This window comes from Miniopterus natalensis, chromosome 9 (genome assembly GCF_054644295.1).
Source record: "Miniopterus natalensis isolate mMinNat1 chromosome 9, mMinNat1.hap1, whole genome shotgun sequence".
Lineage (NCBI taxonomy): Eukaryota > Metazoa > Chordata > Mammalia > Chiroptera > Miniopteridae > Miniopterus > Miniopterus natalensis.
In genome coordinates this window covers 45,800,414-45,819,309 of record NC_142089.1, presented here as the reverse complement: position 1 = coordinate 45,819,309, position 18,896 = coordinate 45,800,414, and the positions used below count along the sequence as shown (strand labels likewise).

At 38.7% G+C, this 18,896-nt stretch overlaps 1 protein-coding gene across 2 annotated transcripts in view; it reads right to left on the bottom strand.

Moving 5' to 3' along the window:
- The window catches only part of TNNI3K (TNNI3 interacting kinase), a 280,278-nt gene that overhangs the window by 79,602 nt on the left and 181,780 nt on the right, over positions 1 to 18,896 (bottom strand). For both annotated transcript variants that reach the window (XM_087820522.1, XM_016216806.2), the window contains 3 exons: positions 13,562 to 13,614; positions 13,187 to 13,239; positions 9,352 to 9,484 (listed from right to left, as the gene is read on the bottom strand). In XM_087820522.1, the coding sequence (XP_087676648.1) occupies positions 9,352 to 9,484; positions 13,187 to 13,239; positions 13,562 to 13,614 (239 nt within the window). The remainder of the gene's footprint in view (positions 1 to 9,351; positions 9,485 to 13,186; positions 13,240 to 13,561; positions 13,615 to 18,896) is intronic.

The window sequence follows — 18,896 nt, the reverse complement described above, 5'->3', positions numbered from 1 at the left end:
AATAATATAGATCATGGTATATAGAACTTAGTAAACAGTGTTTGTACAAACCAGTGAAGATGAAAGATTAATGCCAATTAATATTTTGCTAATTATTTTCTTAGGACAGAAAATAATTCCTATTCATCAATAAACATTGTAGAATAAAATAATGTTTAGTTTAATATTAACTTACAATACAATTAGGTCAATTATTGAGACCTGGCAGCATATTTCGTACATAATGCTGATTTTGTTCAAAGCTTTTGGGGAGGGAGCTTCAATAAACTGAAGCAGTGCGATGATTAAGAAATGCCCTTAACAAGGAAATCCAGAGCCCTAACTTCCACTATGGCTTTACTTTTAACTCGCTTGGAGATCCTAATCAAGCTAATTTGCTTCTGTGAGTATTAATTTCTCTAAATTTAAAGATGAAGCAGTGCGGATATAGTGTAATGGTGACAAGCATGGGCTTTGGGGACAGGGAGCCATGCATTTATGTCTTGGCGATACCTCTTGCTAGCATAGGACACTGAGCACATATCTTACCCTAATAGAATCCAAAACACAGGTTATTGTTAGAATTAAAAGAGACAGGACATAAAGTATCTGGCACATTGTCAGTTCCAAATAAGTGCTAGCTGCTTTTGTTGCTATAATTATTATCTACATATGTAAGGGTCTTTCTGATTCCTTTTCGTCTGAACCTAGAGAACTGTTGCATGTTTTCTGTTCTGTCTAGACCAGAAATCTTAGTTCCTTTGAGGTTTCTTTGGGTATGAATACCAAGTAGAGCATTGCTTTGAGTACGATGAATTACAAGGCTACAAACCATGGCCATTGTAGAGAGGATGCCGACACATTTCCTCATGATTAGTTTAATTGGCTGTACATTGCGTGTGGACAAATTGGTACTAGATTTTGAATTCCTAAAGTGCTCTATCACTTATTCTCTTTTGTTTTATAAAAGTAAATCCAGGCATTCGTATAAAAAAAGAGAGCAATAAAGTACCATATTTTGTTTGTAAGTTTTGACTAAGATAAAATTGCGAGAATGTATTTTTTTTCCTATTTAGATTGTGTGTATGTGTGTTTCTAAAAAACAGACAATTGATTCTACTTCATTGTTTTTAATGGGCAGGGCTGTGGTGAAACAAAGCTAATGCATTCTACCATCTCAGCAAGGGCTAAGACATTCTTTGTTAAACTGACACTTTTCAATGATGTATCACCAGAGCATATAGCATCTGAGAGAGACCATGAGATTGCAATCTTGAGATTGTACTAAGAATGGCTTAATTTTTTAAACCACATCCCATTCTCATTACAGTCTGTCAGGAGAATAGATTAATTTGCACCATTGTCTGTTCTCATTGCAATCTTTGTCAGTGTAATGAAGTATTGGAATGTTAATATCAGCTATATTCATAGAAATATCACCATCCATTGGACCGATTTGATCTTTTCAGTGATCTGTGTAGTTATTGGCTGGCTCCACTCTTTTCAGTGAAAAACTGATAAGGGTTAGCACGGCAAACATAAAATTTCAGAACTTTAGCTCATTCTTATTTTCCTATCACTTGTCAAAGCCCAGTCCACATCACCAATGTTTTTATGCCCTTTGAGGTTATTATATGTAGGATGTTTTAGGATCCTAATCATATATGGAGAGCATAATCATCTAATATTTAAGCAGGGAGAGCAAATGCAAATGGCTACAAATATGAGACCTATGAGCATAACTGTGTCTCTAAATGTACTTCAATTCATATTTTTAAAACCATATGTGAGACATAAAAAAACCTGCAAGCCATATTTGGTTCCTGGACTGCAGTTTGCAACTCTGAGTTAAAGTCTCAATATGAAGTCTCACCCAAATCTGGCTAGGATAAATTGGCAGATGTTCTTAATTTGCTGTCACATCCCAGACTTAGATCCTGGCATTAAGGCATCCCAGGGCACAGAGTTGAGTCTCCTTGTGAACCAGCTGGCACCACACAGGAAAACAAAAGGGAAACAAGAGGCTCTCTTCTTTGGCCCCAAAGTGTAATCTGAAGGTGATCCACAAAATTGGTAACCCAGTCAGAAAAAAATGGATTGGATAAAATATATATTGATGGATTAATTCATCTCAGATTTCTTCTTTAGTTTTTCATGATATATCAGAGGTGACAGGCCCAGGAGGGAAATCAAATTGGGAAGGCAGGTGTTGGTTTCTTTCTCTGACGAGTATCCAGGACAGCTCTTGTTTGCCAGGTCATACCAGCTCCTTTTTCTCTTGCCTGGTTCTTTCCTCTCTGCTTGGCTTCAGACTTTGGCTCCTTCTGCTTCTAATCTAATCACTTCTCTCACAAATCTGCTCTGTTCCTACACCCACTGCCCTCCTGCTGGCTGAGCCAGAAGCCTGGAAGTCACCCTTGACTCCTTCCTCTCCCTGTGCTCCCACCTGTCTCTTCCAAAGCCACTACCCCAGTTAAGGTTTTATAATTCTCTTCTGTATTACCTGGTTTCCTTGCCTATGTTTTGAATCTCTCCAATCCAGCTTTAGCTTTGTGGCAAAAGGAAGTGTTTTAAAAATAATAATAGAGTTGTACTATTACCCTACTTAAAATCCTATGGTGACGTTCACTGTTGACACACAAGGCCCTTCTGCCATCTGGCTCTAGTTTTACATTTACAGCAGGCATCCTGTAACTGATTCCCTTGTATTCCCTGATTCATCCTGACTGAATTATTTGTGGCTCTCCCCTACCTCTGCACCTTGCCCAAACTGTTTTCTGCTGGGACACCTTCTTGATCTCCCCACTATTTACCTAATTAATTAGCACTCATCTTTTAAAGATGTAGTTCAGGTATCATCTGCTCTAAGAATCTTTCCCCAAAATCCTTTTGCCACCACCAGTCTGGGCAGGAGACCCCCCAAGGGGGACCCTCAGCACACTGTGCTTCAATCTAGTTGGGACCTACTTTGCTGTTGTACTTTTCTCACTCCTCCTCTGTACTATGAGGGCCTAGGCAATGCCCGTTTCCTCATTGTTTTCCTCATATTCTAGCTCTTCTCCTGGCCAGAGGAGCATGTAATGATAGCCTAAAGATAGTTATTAATAATAACAGCTAATATTTATTTATCAAGTGCCTACTAATGCCGGCCACCATTCCAACCCTTTGAGGTAGGTTCTATTATTCTCCCCACTTTAAAAAGAAAGAAACTAGCCCAGCCTATGTGGCTCAGTGGTTGAGCATCAACCTATGATCCAGGAGATCCAGGAAGGTTGAGGGTTCGATCCCCAGGAGGGGACATGCAGGAGGCAGCTGATCAATGACTCTCTCATCATTGATGTTTCTATCTCTCTCTTTTTTTCTCCCTCTCTCTGAAATCAATAAAGACATATAAAAAAAAAAAAAGAAACTGAAATTCTGAATGATAGCTTGGGAAAGTAGCTTGCATGAGGTCACAAGATTCATGCTCTTACACAGTATGCAAATTTCCTTTAGCCTGAAAAATTTTTCCTTAAAAATCGAGTTAATTGCCAACATTTAAAAATCAGATTTTTAAACAAATACACAGAAATTAGTTGATATGATAACAGTGAACAGGTACCCCTGTGTTCCTTCATGGCACTGTTTGGCTGGAGTTGTGTAGCACCTGCCCCACTCAGTCAGAGCATGTCATTTCCTATTCATGACATCATGCCATGTAGAACAGTTGCCTGCATTTTCTGGCCCTGTGGGCATAGTTCTTTCTAAGCCTGAAATTATAAGGTTAATGTGAAGATATCCTATGTAAAAGAGATGCTGACTTCAAGTTCTTCTGAATGCATACCCATTCCTTGCACAATAGTCAATGCTAATATTTGTGCCCTACTTTTATATTTCTCCCAGGAGATAGGATTCTGCTAAATCCAGGAGGGTGAGCCATGTGTAATGTTGCTATTACTGTAATTGATAATGCTGTCCCACATTGTAGTCATGGATTTGTTCCTCATGGTAAATGGCTAATATGCAGCTTATACTGAATGTGATGCTTCACATGATTTATTGCTAAACATATGCTAGATTGCCTAACCACTGCAATGATATTAACAGTCTCGTTTCTTGATGCATGGTCACTGTCCCACTTTTAAAAATGCAGCATCTATCATAGACGCACTCTCTTTCTAATAACGTACTATAAATTCTAATATCTGGGATGCTGGAATCAAGTTATTCTTAGGCAAGAATTTTAAGTGTTCTTTTATGGAATATTCTTCCTCCCCAAACAGTAAAGATTTCTGTGGGTACATGAGAGAGGATCTTCATCTCTTTGAAGGTATTCATTTTATAATTTGCAAAGTATAACAGTAGAAAAACAGCAAAATTGTATGTGTGAAATATAAATGTGCTGATAAATGATGACTTAGGGCATGGAGGAGACTGAGCTTAGCTCAGTATTGGAGAATTAAGAAAGATGTGTTTGGAAGAAGTAACATGCAAGACCTAAAGTAAATTGGAGTTAGTATGATGAAAAGAGGAGAAGGCCTTCTCTGACAAATGACTAACATTTGCAAAGACGTGGAAGTGAGGGGACGTGAGACATGCTGGGGAAATGAAATAGTTCCCCGTGACTGGAACGTAGATGAGAGGCTGCAAGTGGCAACAGGTAGACCTGGGAGTAAAGCAAGGACATAATTATGGGGGGCTCAGTGGGTTGTTTTGAGAAATTTTGTTTTTATCTTAGGAGCAGAGAGAAAACTTTAGAGATTTTAAGTAAGGGAAGCCAGATGATCAAACTGGAGTTTTTAGAAAACTAAATCTAGCTATAGAATGTCAATTGGTGGGGGGGAAAAAAAAAAAGCTGAGCAAAACTGGAGACAAGGATACCATTTATGACATTGTGCAGTATTCTGCATGTGAAATAAGGAAGTAACAGTAAAGAGGGAGGCAAGGGTATAGATTTGAGATATTTAGAAAGCGAGACTGAAAATAGGCAAAGTGAAAAAACAAAGAAAGGAAAGAAGAAAGGGAGGGAGGAGGGAAGAAAGAAAGGAAGGAAAGAGCAGGGTCAAGAAGACTTGATGTGTTTATCTGGGTTTCCTGGGGAATGAGTTCCACTCAAGTAGAGGATCGTAGGAAGCCTACATTTTGCTTTTACTGTCTTACAGTTGCAGAGTTTTCCATTTACAAAGTTCAGCCACAAACATCATCAATCCGCACAGCAATCTTTGTGGTGTCATCATTAACTGCATTTACTAAGGAAACAGCTTGCAAAAAGGCAGCGTATTGAGGGAAGCAAAGGAAGACTAGAGCGACTGGAGCATGGAAAGTTAAATGATATGAGCAAGGTTAGAGACAGAGAATCACGCAGGGTCTTCAGGGCATATTAAGAATTTTGAGATTTATTCCTAAGAACATAGGAAGTCATAGGACAATTTTAAACAATGGTGACATAATCAAGTTTATGTTTTTAAACTATTATTCCAGTGGATATGTAGGGACTAAAGAGGAACTGTCCCAGTAATTTAAGTGATCAAGATGGCAGTTTAAACTCGGGTGGTGGTGGATAACGCTTCAGTAAGTAGATAGATTTGAGTTATAGATCTCACCACTCTATTCACTGTTGTACTGGAGATCCTTGCCTTGTGAGAGGCAAGAAAAAGATACAAAAGACATATGGATTGAAATAAATAAATATAATTCTCTTTATTCACAGATGACCTTATCATCTATGTGGAAAATTCTAAAGAGTGTACAAAAATGCTACTTGAACTGATAAGTTAACTTAGCAAATTTGTAGTGTACTTGGTTGCTATTTAAAGATTAATTATATCTCTGTACTAGGAAAGAACCATTGGACATTAAACTTTTAAAAAATAACATTTACAATAGCATCAAGAAACAGAAAATACATAGAAATAGGTCTAAAAATATGTGCAATAATTGTATGATGAAAACTAAAACACATTGATGACAGAAATTAAAGAACTAAATGGATGGAGAGATACACTATGTTTATTGACTGGAAGATTCAATATGTTTAAGTTGTCAATTTCACCCAAATTGATCTATAGATTCAATGCAACCCAATAAAAATACCAGCTTTTTTTGGTAAAAATAGAAAGCTGATTCTAAAATTTATATAAAAAAGCAAAAACCGTAAACTTAATTAAAGCAATTTTAACAAAGTTGGAGGATTCACATTACATGTCAAGTCTTACTATAATCTATCAATAGTCTGGTAGTGGTATAAGGGTAGACATATCAATAGAACAGAATAGTGTCCAGAAATAAATACACACAGATCTGGTCAACTGATTTTTAACAAAGATACCAAACAAATTTAATAGAGAGAGTTTTTCAACTAATCATGCTGAAAAATTGGAAATCTATATAAAAAACAAACCAATAAAGTAACAAAAGAATAGCAAACTCAACTCATACCTTGCACAATTTAAAAAAAAAACTTAACTTGATCTTACAAATATAAAATTTAAATCTATAAGTCTTCTATAAGAAAACATAAGAGGGAATCTTTGTGCCCGTGGGTGAGGCAAGAATATTTTAGTTAGGATACACTAAAAATTTGATTTAAAATTTTGATTAGGTGGAGTTTATTGAGATTTAAAACTGCTTTATTTGAAAGATATTGCTAAGAAAATGAAAAGGCAAGCCACAGACTACAGAAAAATACTTGCAAAACACATAGCAGATGAAAGAGCTCTACTTTGCCTGGCCGGGCGTGGCTCAGCGGTTGAGCATTGACCTGGGATCCAAGTGATCGGGGTTTGATTCCCGGTCAGGGCACATGCCCGGGTTGCGGGCTCAATCAATGACTCTCTCATCATTGATGTTTCTCTCTCTCTCTTCCTCTCCTTTCCTCTCTCTGAAATCAATAAAGATATATTTAAAAAAAAAAAAAAGAGCTCTACTTAGAATCTAGGAGTCTTTACAACTAAATAATGAGGCAATGTGAACAGCAAATAAACACATGAAATGATTATCAACATCATAAGCTATTAGAGAAATATAAAATAATGCCACAATGATATAACATGATACACTTACTCTAGTGACTAATATTTTAATTTAAATAAATAATGAAAAAGTGCTGACGAGGATATGGAGCAGCTGAAATTCTCATACACTACTGGTAGGAATCCATAATGGTACAAACAACTTGGGAAAACTCTTACCAGAAGATCTAGTAACCCATCTCTTACATATTTATCTAAGAGTAATGAAACATCCATACAAAGATATGGTTTTAGCAATTTTATTCATAATAGCCCCAAAGTGAGAATTATTCAAATGACCACCAACTTGTCGATGCATAAATAAACTGAGGTACATCAACACAACGGAATATCACACAGGAATGTAAAAGTATTAATTACTGATGAAAGCAACCACACAATTCCATTTACATGACATTCTGAAAAATGCAAACCTGTAGGCACAGAAATGAGTTTAGTGGTTGCCAGGGGCTGGAGGTGGGAAAAGTCGCATCAGGGATCTTTCTGAAGGGATAGAAATGCACTATCTTGTGATCGTATTTGTGGATATACAACTGTACGTTCTTATTAAAACTCTTTGAACTGTTAACCTCAAACGATAAGTTTTACTGTATATAAATTATCCTTTAATAAACTTTATTTTTTTTTTAACATTGTTGCAGTATAAATGATCAAGATGGTGGCTTGAGGTAGGATGGTGGTGGATGGGGGTAAGGAGTAGATAAATCCAAGAGGTGTTTACGACATGAAATCAACAGGAATAGGTGAATGGGCCGACAAAGAAAATGAAAGGAAGGAAGATATATCTCTCTCCTATGAAAAATACTACACTAGATTTAGAATTATTGGATTATTTAGAATTAGTGGATTTTTTAATATAGTCACTAGTCTTAATCAGAATGAAAATTCTGAGGGGTAAAGAGATAGCAGCACGTAGAGGAAAACGTCACGATTGGCAAGGTTGGTTCAGTTCAAAGCAGAGCTCCTATATCCACACTATAATAATGGCAAACTCTCATCATTTAAAACTATGGAGAGTATACAGAGAGAGATTAGGACAATTCAATAATCATTGTACTTAATAGACCATATAATTTGTGCAAAGCTCTCCGTTAGACACTGTTGCTGAATGTAATTAAAGACCACATGGTATTAAGGAGAAAGATACCTTGAGAAGAAAATATGAAATGCATCTTTTGCTCTGTACATGAACACTAATCGTTATGATGATCCTGGTTAAGACTTTTACCTTACGAGCATACGTGTTTGTAAGATTTGTCTTTCCCTATGATCACTTTTGACTTTATTCTTCTGATACATCGTGATAGGCTGGCCACCAGGAGCTTACAATATAATTTGTTTAAAATGTATTTATGATTTAATTTGTAAACAACCTTTCATGCATGCTTGATTTGGGGGATGCAAAGTCCTTAAGTACTTTCCAGCCTAATGTTGGATATGAGTAAGTAAACAGTGTGACAAGACATGAAAGAAACCGAAATAAAATGAAGAGACAGATGCGATGCAATTAAAATTTTACTTTAGCCCAGGTGGGTGTGGCTCAGCGGTTGAGCATCGACCTAGGATCCAGGCAATCGGGGTTCGATTCCCGGTCAGGGCCCATGCCTGGGTTGCAGGCTCGATCCCCAGTCAGGGGTGTGCAGGAGGCAGCCAATCAATGACTCTCTCATCATTGATGTTTCTATCTTTCTTTCTCTCTCCCTTTCTTTCTCTGAAATCAATAAAGATATATTAAAAAAAAAAAAATTTTTACTTTAAACCTCAAATCCTGTGTTTAAATTCCCTTACTCCACCATCTACAGGGACATAGAGTATAATATATATAATCAACAACATTAGGTTCACTCTCAGAGGCCCATTTTTGGAATGTGTCCATATATGTAACACAAAATTATTAGGAAAAGTAATTCTCTTTTGTAAAATGTGAAACAAGCAGAAAGAAGTCTTGACAAGTTATTTTTCTGCGTCGCTACTTTCAACTCACCCCTCCATACACACTAGAAAGACACTTCTGGAATCTAATATCTAAAGATGATTATTGCACTGTCCACATTATTTGTACCTACATGTCACATGGTCATAGTCATTTGCTTGTTTTATTAATAACAGACAAAGCGAAGCCCTAAACTTTAATAAAATATACCTACACTTTTGTGTGCCTATGTCTAAAATCACAGAATTAGATCATTAAGTTTTCTGGATTGGGCACACACCTTAAAACAATTTGAGATTGTTTACTTACCTCTCCCCTTGCCAACCTGCCAAGACTAATCATTCATTTTGGGGGGAAAAAGTGTTTCTTGAAGTTGTAAAAGTGTACAGAACTAAGGAAAACAGAAACTTTAATTGCAGCATCGCTTACCTGGCTTGAGATGAGCAAAAGGAATTTCTCCGGTGAGAAGTTCCCACAGACACAGAGCGTAGCTGAAGACATCGGCTTTGATGGTGTAGCGCGTGCACTGCGTGAACACCTCGGGGGCCATCCAGCGCAGGTTCTGTGTGTGGAGAGGCAACCACAGTTATTCTATTTACCATGTGTTTACTTCTTCCACCCTAGAGCAGTGCTCTTCTTAGTAAGGACTTTTAAGTGTTCTCCCAATATTCTCCCAAGACCTAAACGTGAAATAACATCCATACTGGACTGCCCTCAATTTGTGCAATAAATTGGCTTGTTTATAGATAAATAATGTGCTTACTGTTGTTCAGTTTTTCACAGGGCATTTTTTTTAATCATTGGAAGATTTGTTTGTTTGTTTGTTTACCTCTGAGCATGTTTCCCCAGAAGCCTTAAGTTTCTGAATAGCCAGCCATGGGTTCATCCAGGAAACCTATGTTTCCCTGGGAGTAAATCTACACAATGTGGGAGGCACCTTCCCTCCCTTAGATTTTCAGGTTGTAATTTAGGAAATCACTAAATGAGGCCCATAAATAGTGCCTCCTGGAGTGCCCAGAATATACCTATGAAGGAGATTTCTCACTGGCAGGATCAGGTCTGTCATATCTCCTTTGTTTGCCCAGACCTGTAATTTCTAAAAGCTTCTTGTGAAATATCCCAGAAATAAAGCACAGAAATGTTACAAGTCAGTTTCTCTGTACAAATTTCTATCCTCATGTTTATATGACATTATTTGCATTCTTTTCTCTTGCAATTAAGTATTTTTCAGTTTTAGGATATTTCCATTCTGAAATGCAAATGCATACATTTGATTTACTTGCGGTTTAGGAAACAGCACTAGATTTTGAGTTAGAAGATGCAGCTTCTAGGTTTGGCTCTGCCAATATCTGGGGAGCTCTGGACAAGTGTCTTATGCTTTCTGGAATTTAGATTCCTCAAGGGCATAACAGGAGGAAAGCCCTTCCAGGTCTAAAACCCCTTGGCTCCACAATCATATCAATGAACTTTGCCAAAAACCATCTTTCTTTGGATATCCACAGAAGGAAACCAGTATTCTTACTGCAATTCTGTGTGTAGTGCTGGCTGTTGGTAATTCTTTTGAAGTGTCTACCTTATTTTGAAATCATGCATAATTATAGCTTTCCAAGAACATCTTTATTCCGATTAGGGAGCTCACATGCATTCTTCCACGTGAGCTTTCACATTCCGCACAGCCTCCATTTATACAGCAGATGATGTGTTGTGTCATAACATTGCATAAGTGGGAGTAGGCATACAGTATGCCCAATTTCTCACAGGCGGGTAATAGAATAATTAGCAAACTCACATAAGGCCACATATCTGGTAAGAAACAAAATAGCCTTCAAAACAAATTTAGAGTAGTGCTGTGCTTAAAGACTATGCTACCACGATAAAAGGATGTAACTTGCTGCTGGGGAAATGCAATTCAATTCCATTCAACGAGAAAGTTTGTTTAGTCGGAGAGTCTCAACTGGCTGCATTTTTAGAATCACCTGGGGGAACTTTTAAAAGATAGAGGTACACAAAAATCAACCCTAGGCCAATAAAATCAGAATTTCTGGGAATTAGATGTAGATAGTACGCTTTTAAAAAGTTCCCAAAGTTATTTAAATGTGCAACCTGGGTTGAGCACCACTGATTTAGCTCTCTCTAGGTCCCAGATACTAGATGAGGTCTCTGTGTCCTGTCAAAAGAGGACACACCCTTCACACCTCCCTGGCCTTACGTCCTATAATTTTTCTCCTTGCTTATTTCACTCTAGTCACTCTGGCCTTGAACACACAAAGAACTCTGCTGCTTCAGGGCCTTTGCACTTGCTGTTTCCCCTTTCTACACTGCACTTTCCCTGACATGGGTAACTCCCATATCAGGTCTCTTATGGAATGTTATCTTTCTCTCTCACCCTATCTAAATGGCACCCTCTTCACCCTACATTCATACGCTCTGCTTAGTTTTTTCTACATAACACTTCCTGCCACTTATTTTGCTAACTTGTTCAGAGTCTGTCTTCTTCTAGTAGAATATTAGCTCCATAGAAACAAGAACTTAATTTTGTTCACTATAATATCCCCAGTTCCTAAATGAATGCCTGGCATCTAGAAAGTGTTTCATAAATGCTTATTGAATGAATGGGTGAAAGCTAACTGGGGACGCCAACATGTATAATCCTAGTTTGATACAACTTAGTCATCACGTTTTGCCCGCCTTCCTCTCTAACCCATCTCTCACATTTTCTCCCTCACGCAGTACATGCCAACAGTGCCAAGCTACATGAAGTGCCCCCGGAAAGTCTGGCACTTCTCATCCACCCCTTTGTTCACACTGTTGTTTACACTGCCTGGCAACCCCTCCTGTGTCTCCCACACCTGATTTACACCTACTCATCCCACCTGAGCTCCCAGGGCTCTGTCACACCTGATCATGAAACTGCACGCTGCTTCGAATTGATCTCCTTATTAGTGTTTCCCTCACTAGAAAACGAGCTCCTGGAGATCCAGGACGCTGTGCACTCCTGGCCCCTTGCACAATGCCTGGCACATGGTAGGCCCTCAATAAATGTTTGCTGAATGAATAAAAGTGCAACCCGGTAGTGCAAAGCGCTGCAAAAACACAGAGAGAAAAGTGTATGGGGAGGAGGTGGAAGGGCGCACAGATTATGGAAAGAGAGGTACTTAAAATAAATACAATTTCCTGGGCCCTGCAAGAAACGTAGGCTTCCTCCAGGTGGGCTGCAGCGAGCACCACGCTGCAGAGTCGCAGGGATGTGAGAGCCAATGGCATGTCTGGAAGATGGATAGGTGGGTTGTGTGCTGGGACACGGGGAACCTGAGAGAACTTGGCATGGGATGGGAGGTCACAGAGGGGTCAGGGCCTGACTGGGCGGGGCGGGAGGCTGCCAGGCAAAGGACTGGGGTTCTGGCCTACGGGAAGTGGGCACTGCTGATGGTCTAAGGAGGGAGTCAACCGTCAAGGCAGCGCCCGGGTGATTCTGCAAAGCCTGCGCTGGGAGAGAGGACCGCAGTTAGAAGCCTGCTGCCATAGCCCGGGAGCAGATGAGGCCTGAACTGCGGCAGGGGGAAAGAAGCTGGGATGAACTTGAAATGAAGAAAAGACAGACACAGCCAGGGGAAATGATCGAGTTATGTGCCAGCAGAAGCAGGAAAAGGGAGGCCTGAAGAGGTCCCCCAGGCTTGGGTAATTATATAGCACAGATAGTCCAGAAAGAGAAGCGTGCTCTGTTCCTGGGGGGGTGGGGGGTGGAGGGGAGGGCAGGTGATGAATTTAATTGCAAACATTTGAGTACAATTATGCTTGTTTCATAAGTTATCACTTATACTATTTTACTTAAACATTAATGCTTGGCTATACCACCTCCCGCCTTATCATATTAAAGTGGAAAACCAGTTGTTAATAGATGCTGATGAGCTACAAATTTTATAGTGAGTTACCTATTAAGTCTTAACTATGCTATGTAATAAGGAGATCTAAATATGAGAGCCAATTATCCATGCCTGCCATGTACTTTTCAGCTACAGTTGAAACAAATTCTATATTACGGTATTCATAACATTTCCCAAATATATATCTAATCTATTTCTCTGGGAGAACCTTGAAATAGGTTTTTGGAGGGCTTACTGAAAATAAAAGCATAAAACATTATCCTGCCCCTGGGACAATGACATTTCTTCCACTTAAAACTGCTCTCCTCTCACTTCCTCTCATGCTGAGTTTACACATTTTAATTGTTTCATAATTATAGGGAACGCAAGCAGCAGCAAACCCCGGGCTGTTTAGTCATGTTGTCTTCATCCAGAGACTGGAGAAATCTTGATTCTGCGGGAAATGAAACAAATCCATGTCAAGTGAAATATCTTAAAACCGAGGCCAAAGATTACAGCTCAATTTTCGAAACCCTAAGAAACCTCTATCTTCTTTAAATTCTCAGTTTCTTTATTTTAGCTGAGGATATCAGAGGGGTGGGGGACTGAGAAGAAATAATATACTTTAAGAAAATCAGGGTCATTGAGATTTGAATGACTGAGATAAGTACTGCTGACAGGGTGAAATCAGTTTTAACATCAGGCACACAATATTAGGCACAAACGAGGAAGGAGGAAGAAACTGACATCACTTAAGGTATTCATGGAAATCTCACCTCCAAAATCTGCCACCACAGCATGCCCATCTTCATAGAGAAGAATATTGTGACTATATAAAACAAAACAAAACGCAGACTTTGAGTATACTTTATTTCCTAATTCAACTGGCCCCTCAAGAAAGAGGACAATAGCAGCCATTAGTTTAACCCATAATCTAAACAAGTCCCAAAGGCTAACAGAGAGATCTCAGTCTAGTTACTCTAACTTTCTTAGTTTCCTAATTAAAAAAAAAATATTTAAAACTTGTGATCATCTCATATCTGACTTTGAAATTATACAAAGTATCCTACTTTAGATAAACTCTCTAAAGTTGTCTAAACGACAAATTAGCTGAAGATCAGATTTTTAGCTCTTTGAAGCTCATTTGTTAACACAATTGTGGTTACAGGCAAAGCATAAAAGCATTTGTGAGCCTATTAGAGTCAGAGCAGGGAAACCAACTTGCAGAAACCCTAAGCACAAGGACAGTTCAAGGTAGGGCCTGACATGAAAAGGACTCTATGAAAAATGTCTTGGCCAATACGTTCTTGCTACAATCTCAGGACAAAGGAGTGTTTTTAAGGCCTGTGAGCTGAAACTAGCTAAATTACTTTTGAAGATCTTGGGGAAGAAAAGTGTTTAAAGGTCATCAAAGTTCTCCTTTCCAACCCAGAATTCAAACTAAATTAAGAGTATTCTTTTGAAGAAGTAAACCGAGGCTGGGACAACCTGAAGAGAGGTCATTTGTCCCACACACTAGTGAATTGAGGCGCTGGACATCAGACAAGCATATTGTGAGCTAAGAGTGTCTTTAACAGCTTCTTATTGATTGCTTTTCTTAAGTACAGTATAGGGAATATAGTCAATAATATTGTAGTAACTCTGTATGGTATCAGGTGGGTTTTAGACTTATTAGGGAGATCACTTGGTAATTTATATAAATGTCTAACCACTATGCTATATACCTGAAATTAATATAATATTGAATGTCAACTGCAACTGAAAAATAAAATAAAAACTTTAAAGATAAATGAGCCATTTCAGTATTAGAAGGTGGCCCACTGGATTTCTTTTAGTGCACGTAGACTATGTTATATTTATATCTGCTTTATCCTTAATTGTTTTGTTTCATAATCAAAAATAATGAAAATATTATTTCCTAGTGCTTAATAAATCCAGTATGATATTATTTATTTAAGTGGCTTTCTGGTATGGACTTGAGCTTTATAAAAAAAAAATCACTTTTAAAGTTCTGTTGTATTATTAATGAATTTAACTTTTGTGATATATGCTTAATCCCTTTTTCACCTACCAAAAATCTAGAATGTGTTCAAGTTCACTTTGCTCAGAAGAGTCCAGTGCAGGAGTAATTGAGGATGTCAGAACAACCCCTCCCCAAGATGCTGTCTTTAACTGCAAATGACCAGTTAATACATGTGATGAGACTGATTCTGTCAAAACAATAAGCTCTACAGCATTGTTGTGGATGTTCATGCTGGAAGTTCAAATGCAACAAGAAAAATGCATCTAAATGCTGTACTACTGGATTCCCTGAAGGCTTTAGGGGGGTTCTATATCACAGTCCCTTAGCCTATCAAAGGATAATGAGAATTACATTTTATAAATATTAGTAAAATACATACTGACCTGGATTCACCAGTCACATTAAATGATTCTATGTAAAACAGCCTATTAGTTTATTTTTAATTCAAATGAGTTATCTAGAATAGTGTATATATATTTAAAAAAAACTTGAGCAGCATAATTTCAGTCTATAAAATAGATTTGAAATGGAGCTGCTCTAGTTAAGTACGTAGAGGGAAAGCTCACAGAACACTTTAACTTTCATCTTTTCCAAAATAGTAGTCACTGAGGCAATAGCTTAAAACCCTGGATCTAGAAAAGCCCCCAAATAAAGTTAGATTTCTAGGGAATATTTTGTTTACTTATTTACTCGTTTAAATTTCTTTCAAAGTAAATATTTTATGCTTCTAAGAATGATTATACCAGCTTGCTGAACTTGGAGTGGAATGTTCAGCAATATTTTACTCTTCTATTGTTAGCGTAGGCAGCTAGGAGTTAACAAAAGAGCAGGGAGCTACCCTGGCTGAGCCTGATTCAGTCTGGATGTTACAGTTTCAGACACCCCAGGGGAAAGCCACATCCACCGCCAGGGGAGCTTAATCCTCTGGAGGTCAGCTTTCCAGTTTCCCCAGGGGGATAACTAGCTATTAGCCAGGATTACCAAGGGAGAGGCGGGGAATTCTGCCGGGCACCAATGCAATAGAAGCCAGGATGGCAACCACAACAGGGAGGTGTCTAACCTGGGGAAAGGATGGGATTGAATGAAAGCATGAAACCCCGGAGATCTAGGAAAGGGATTGGATAGGGAGAAGGTCCAGCACAAGCCCAGGAAGGATTAGGAAAGAGATTGGTTAGTTTGAAAGAAAGCCTCTCTCTGCAAAGCCCAAGGTAATATAATGAAAGCTTAACAAAGACCCCTCTCGGCAGCCAGCATTCATTCAGCCGTGTGTTCTCACTTGTTGCAGCCGTGGGGGCCGGGCAGACATAGGGGGCCAGAGTGCAGCTGGGAACAGAGACTAAGTTCACCAGGTGGGGACAGAGACTGAGATGGACTAAGCTTTGACATAGACTAAACTGAATTATGGCAGCTTCCGATGCCCTGCCGATGCTGAGTAATGGCACAATATCTCCGGACTCTGGCCCATCTTTAGGCCTTGGTGAAGACGAGGGTGGTCTTCACCCACAGTGGGACAGAGCTAAGCTACCTGGTCATGGATAAGACACTGAGCACCTGGGGACAGTCCTTTGTGTTTGTTCCAGTTCCAATAAATAAATCTTATCACTACACCTCAACTTCCTATGCGTGGGTCCCTGAAATGCTTTTTTTGTGTCTCCATGAAAGAGCCCTATTTCCACTGGCAACACTATGAGAGAAATTTAAGTGAATTTGGTCACTGGTCCATCCAGTGCATTATGGTATGAGAGGCATCGTGTCTCAGGATGCAGGAATTATGTTCATTGCTGTACCTCTAGCATTTTTAGCATGCTGCTTATTACATAGGAGTATTCAGTACACATTGTTGAACAAATAAATTAATTAAAAGAAATTTAAAGTACACAATCATGAGTTTAGAAAGATAAAGGTTATAGTATTAGTTAATCAGCAAGTATTTATAGAACACCACTCATCAATCAATAAGTAAACATTTAAAATGTAGATAGCCTAGCCGGGCATGGCTCAGCAGTTGAGCATCGACCTACGATCCAGGCGATCAGAGTTCGATTCCAGGTCAGGGCACATGCCCAGGTTGTGGGCTCAATCCCCAGTCAGGGGTGTACAGGAGGCAGCCGATCAATGACTCTCTCATCATTGATGTTTCTCTCTCTCTCCCTCTCCTTTCCTCTCTCTGAAATTGATAAAGATATATTTAATAAATAAATAAATAAATAAATAAATAAATAAATAAATAAATAAATAAAATAAAATAAAATGTAGATAATCCTACAATTGGAAGAGACATTAGAAGTAACTTAGTTAAACCCTTTTAGTTTATAAAGGAGTTGCCCAAAGCTCAGAGAATTTAGGTGTATCAACAGAGATTATATAAGTAGCCACTGGCAGTGAAGACACAGAGCCCAGTTTATCTGGGTCACCATCTCAGATCTTAGAATAGTGCCTGGCAAATAGTAAATGATTAATTAATTTTATGAATCATCCTTGTGTCATTACAGACCTTTCCCCAAAGCAGAATATTTACTTTCTCACATTATCAAGACATTCTGAGAGAAGCAAATGATGAAAGGCATAGGTCTCATCTTCAAGGAGCTTATAATCAGCTGATGAAAATGAAGATAAACATGAGCAATACAATAATTTAATAAAACAGGGTAGATTTTTAAAAATAATGAGCTTTGAAGTGGACCTTGAGGGACAGCCCCAAATACTGGCTGAGAGCTGATCATGCACCAGGAAGTTTTCTATGTACTGAGATATAGTGGTTGACAAGACAGGCCACGAGCTTGTGAGCTTATGTTGTATAGAGTAGGAAATGAGGCAGAGGCAAAGGAGAAAGGAAGTACAGTTTGGGGGACTATCTTGGTAAAGGCCAAGAGATAGGAATGAGAATAACGAGGGGAAGTTGGGTGGAAGAGGTGTTGGATTACAAGGGAATTTGAAAGCCAGGAGAGTAATTCTTGGCTTGATACAAGGAGCTAACAGGTTTTTATGCATAGGGTGCAATTCTCTGAAAGCAGAGACTAATGTAAAAACTTTAGGCTCTAGGTACCAAAGGGCTAAAGTAAGAAGATAGAGTAAAAAACAAACAAACAAAAGATAGGGTGAACTCATCGAAACATCTGAAAGAAGTGTCAAAATATTGGGGGAGCTTAGATTTAGAGAAAAAAAAAAAGAGAAAATTCTGCTTGGGTGAAGAGAGGCCTGCTAGCTAGTGCCCAAAATGCCTGTGTTCAAAGAACAATTGTAAGGCAATGAGAATGAAGCCAATAAGCTTCATAAATCTAATAAATCTAGTACCTTTGTACCACCAAGACTCAGCAGGTAAAGACTAAGCCTCTCCCCTTCCAAGGCATGGTTGATATGTCATTTGTAGGTGAATGAGACACAGTTACTATGAACAGAGAACTTACAAACTGACCTGGGAAGGAAGCCAGGCACCTAACAAGTGGCAGTGCCATGAAGACCATCATCAAGATCAGAAGAGAGAAATAAAAGAAAGGTGATGGGCGTTCCAAGACTTTTTCTCCTACAGATGACTGCCTGGGATGTTCATTTGTATCTGTTTGCTTTTGTTTAAAACTCTGGGGAGAAGTAGTCTTAAGTGACATGTGACACTTTACAGAGCATCTCCATGCACATAATATTTGGTGGAAATAGCCCTATGAATCAGATTCTTTTGATTTGAATTTGATAGATTAGCAAACCTGTAAGTAATTGCTTGGGCTAGCCCCTTAGCCCAAGTCCTACCACCTAGGAGCAAAGAATCCAGGAAAAGTAAGGGGCTGAAGATGAGAAGAGATAGGAGAATGAATGAAGGAGAAAACTGGTGACCAGATAATGTAATACACAAATATGTAGACATAAGCTATGCACACACACCTGCTTTCTAAACTCTCCAGAAACATTGTTAAGGGTGAATGCCACTGACAAATGCTCCCCAAACAGCAGTGAGCAATGGTAAAGCTATTATAGGAAGTAGAGTAGATAAAGGTCAACGAGCCCTTAATTCTCACAGTAATTTTTGGCATTTCTGAATTTAACATTTTGATTAAATCTAAGTGCATTGAATTTTTAAGGTCCACGCTATTTGG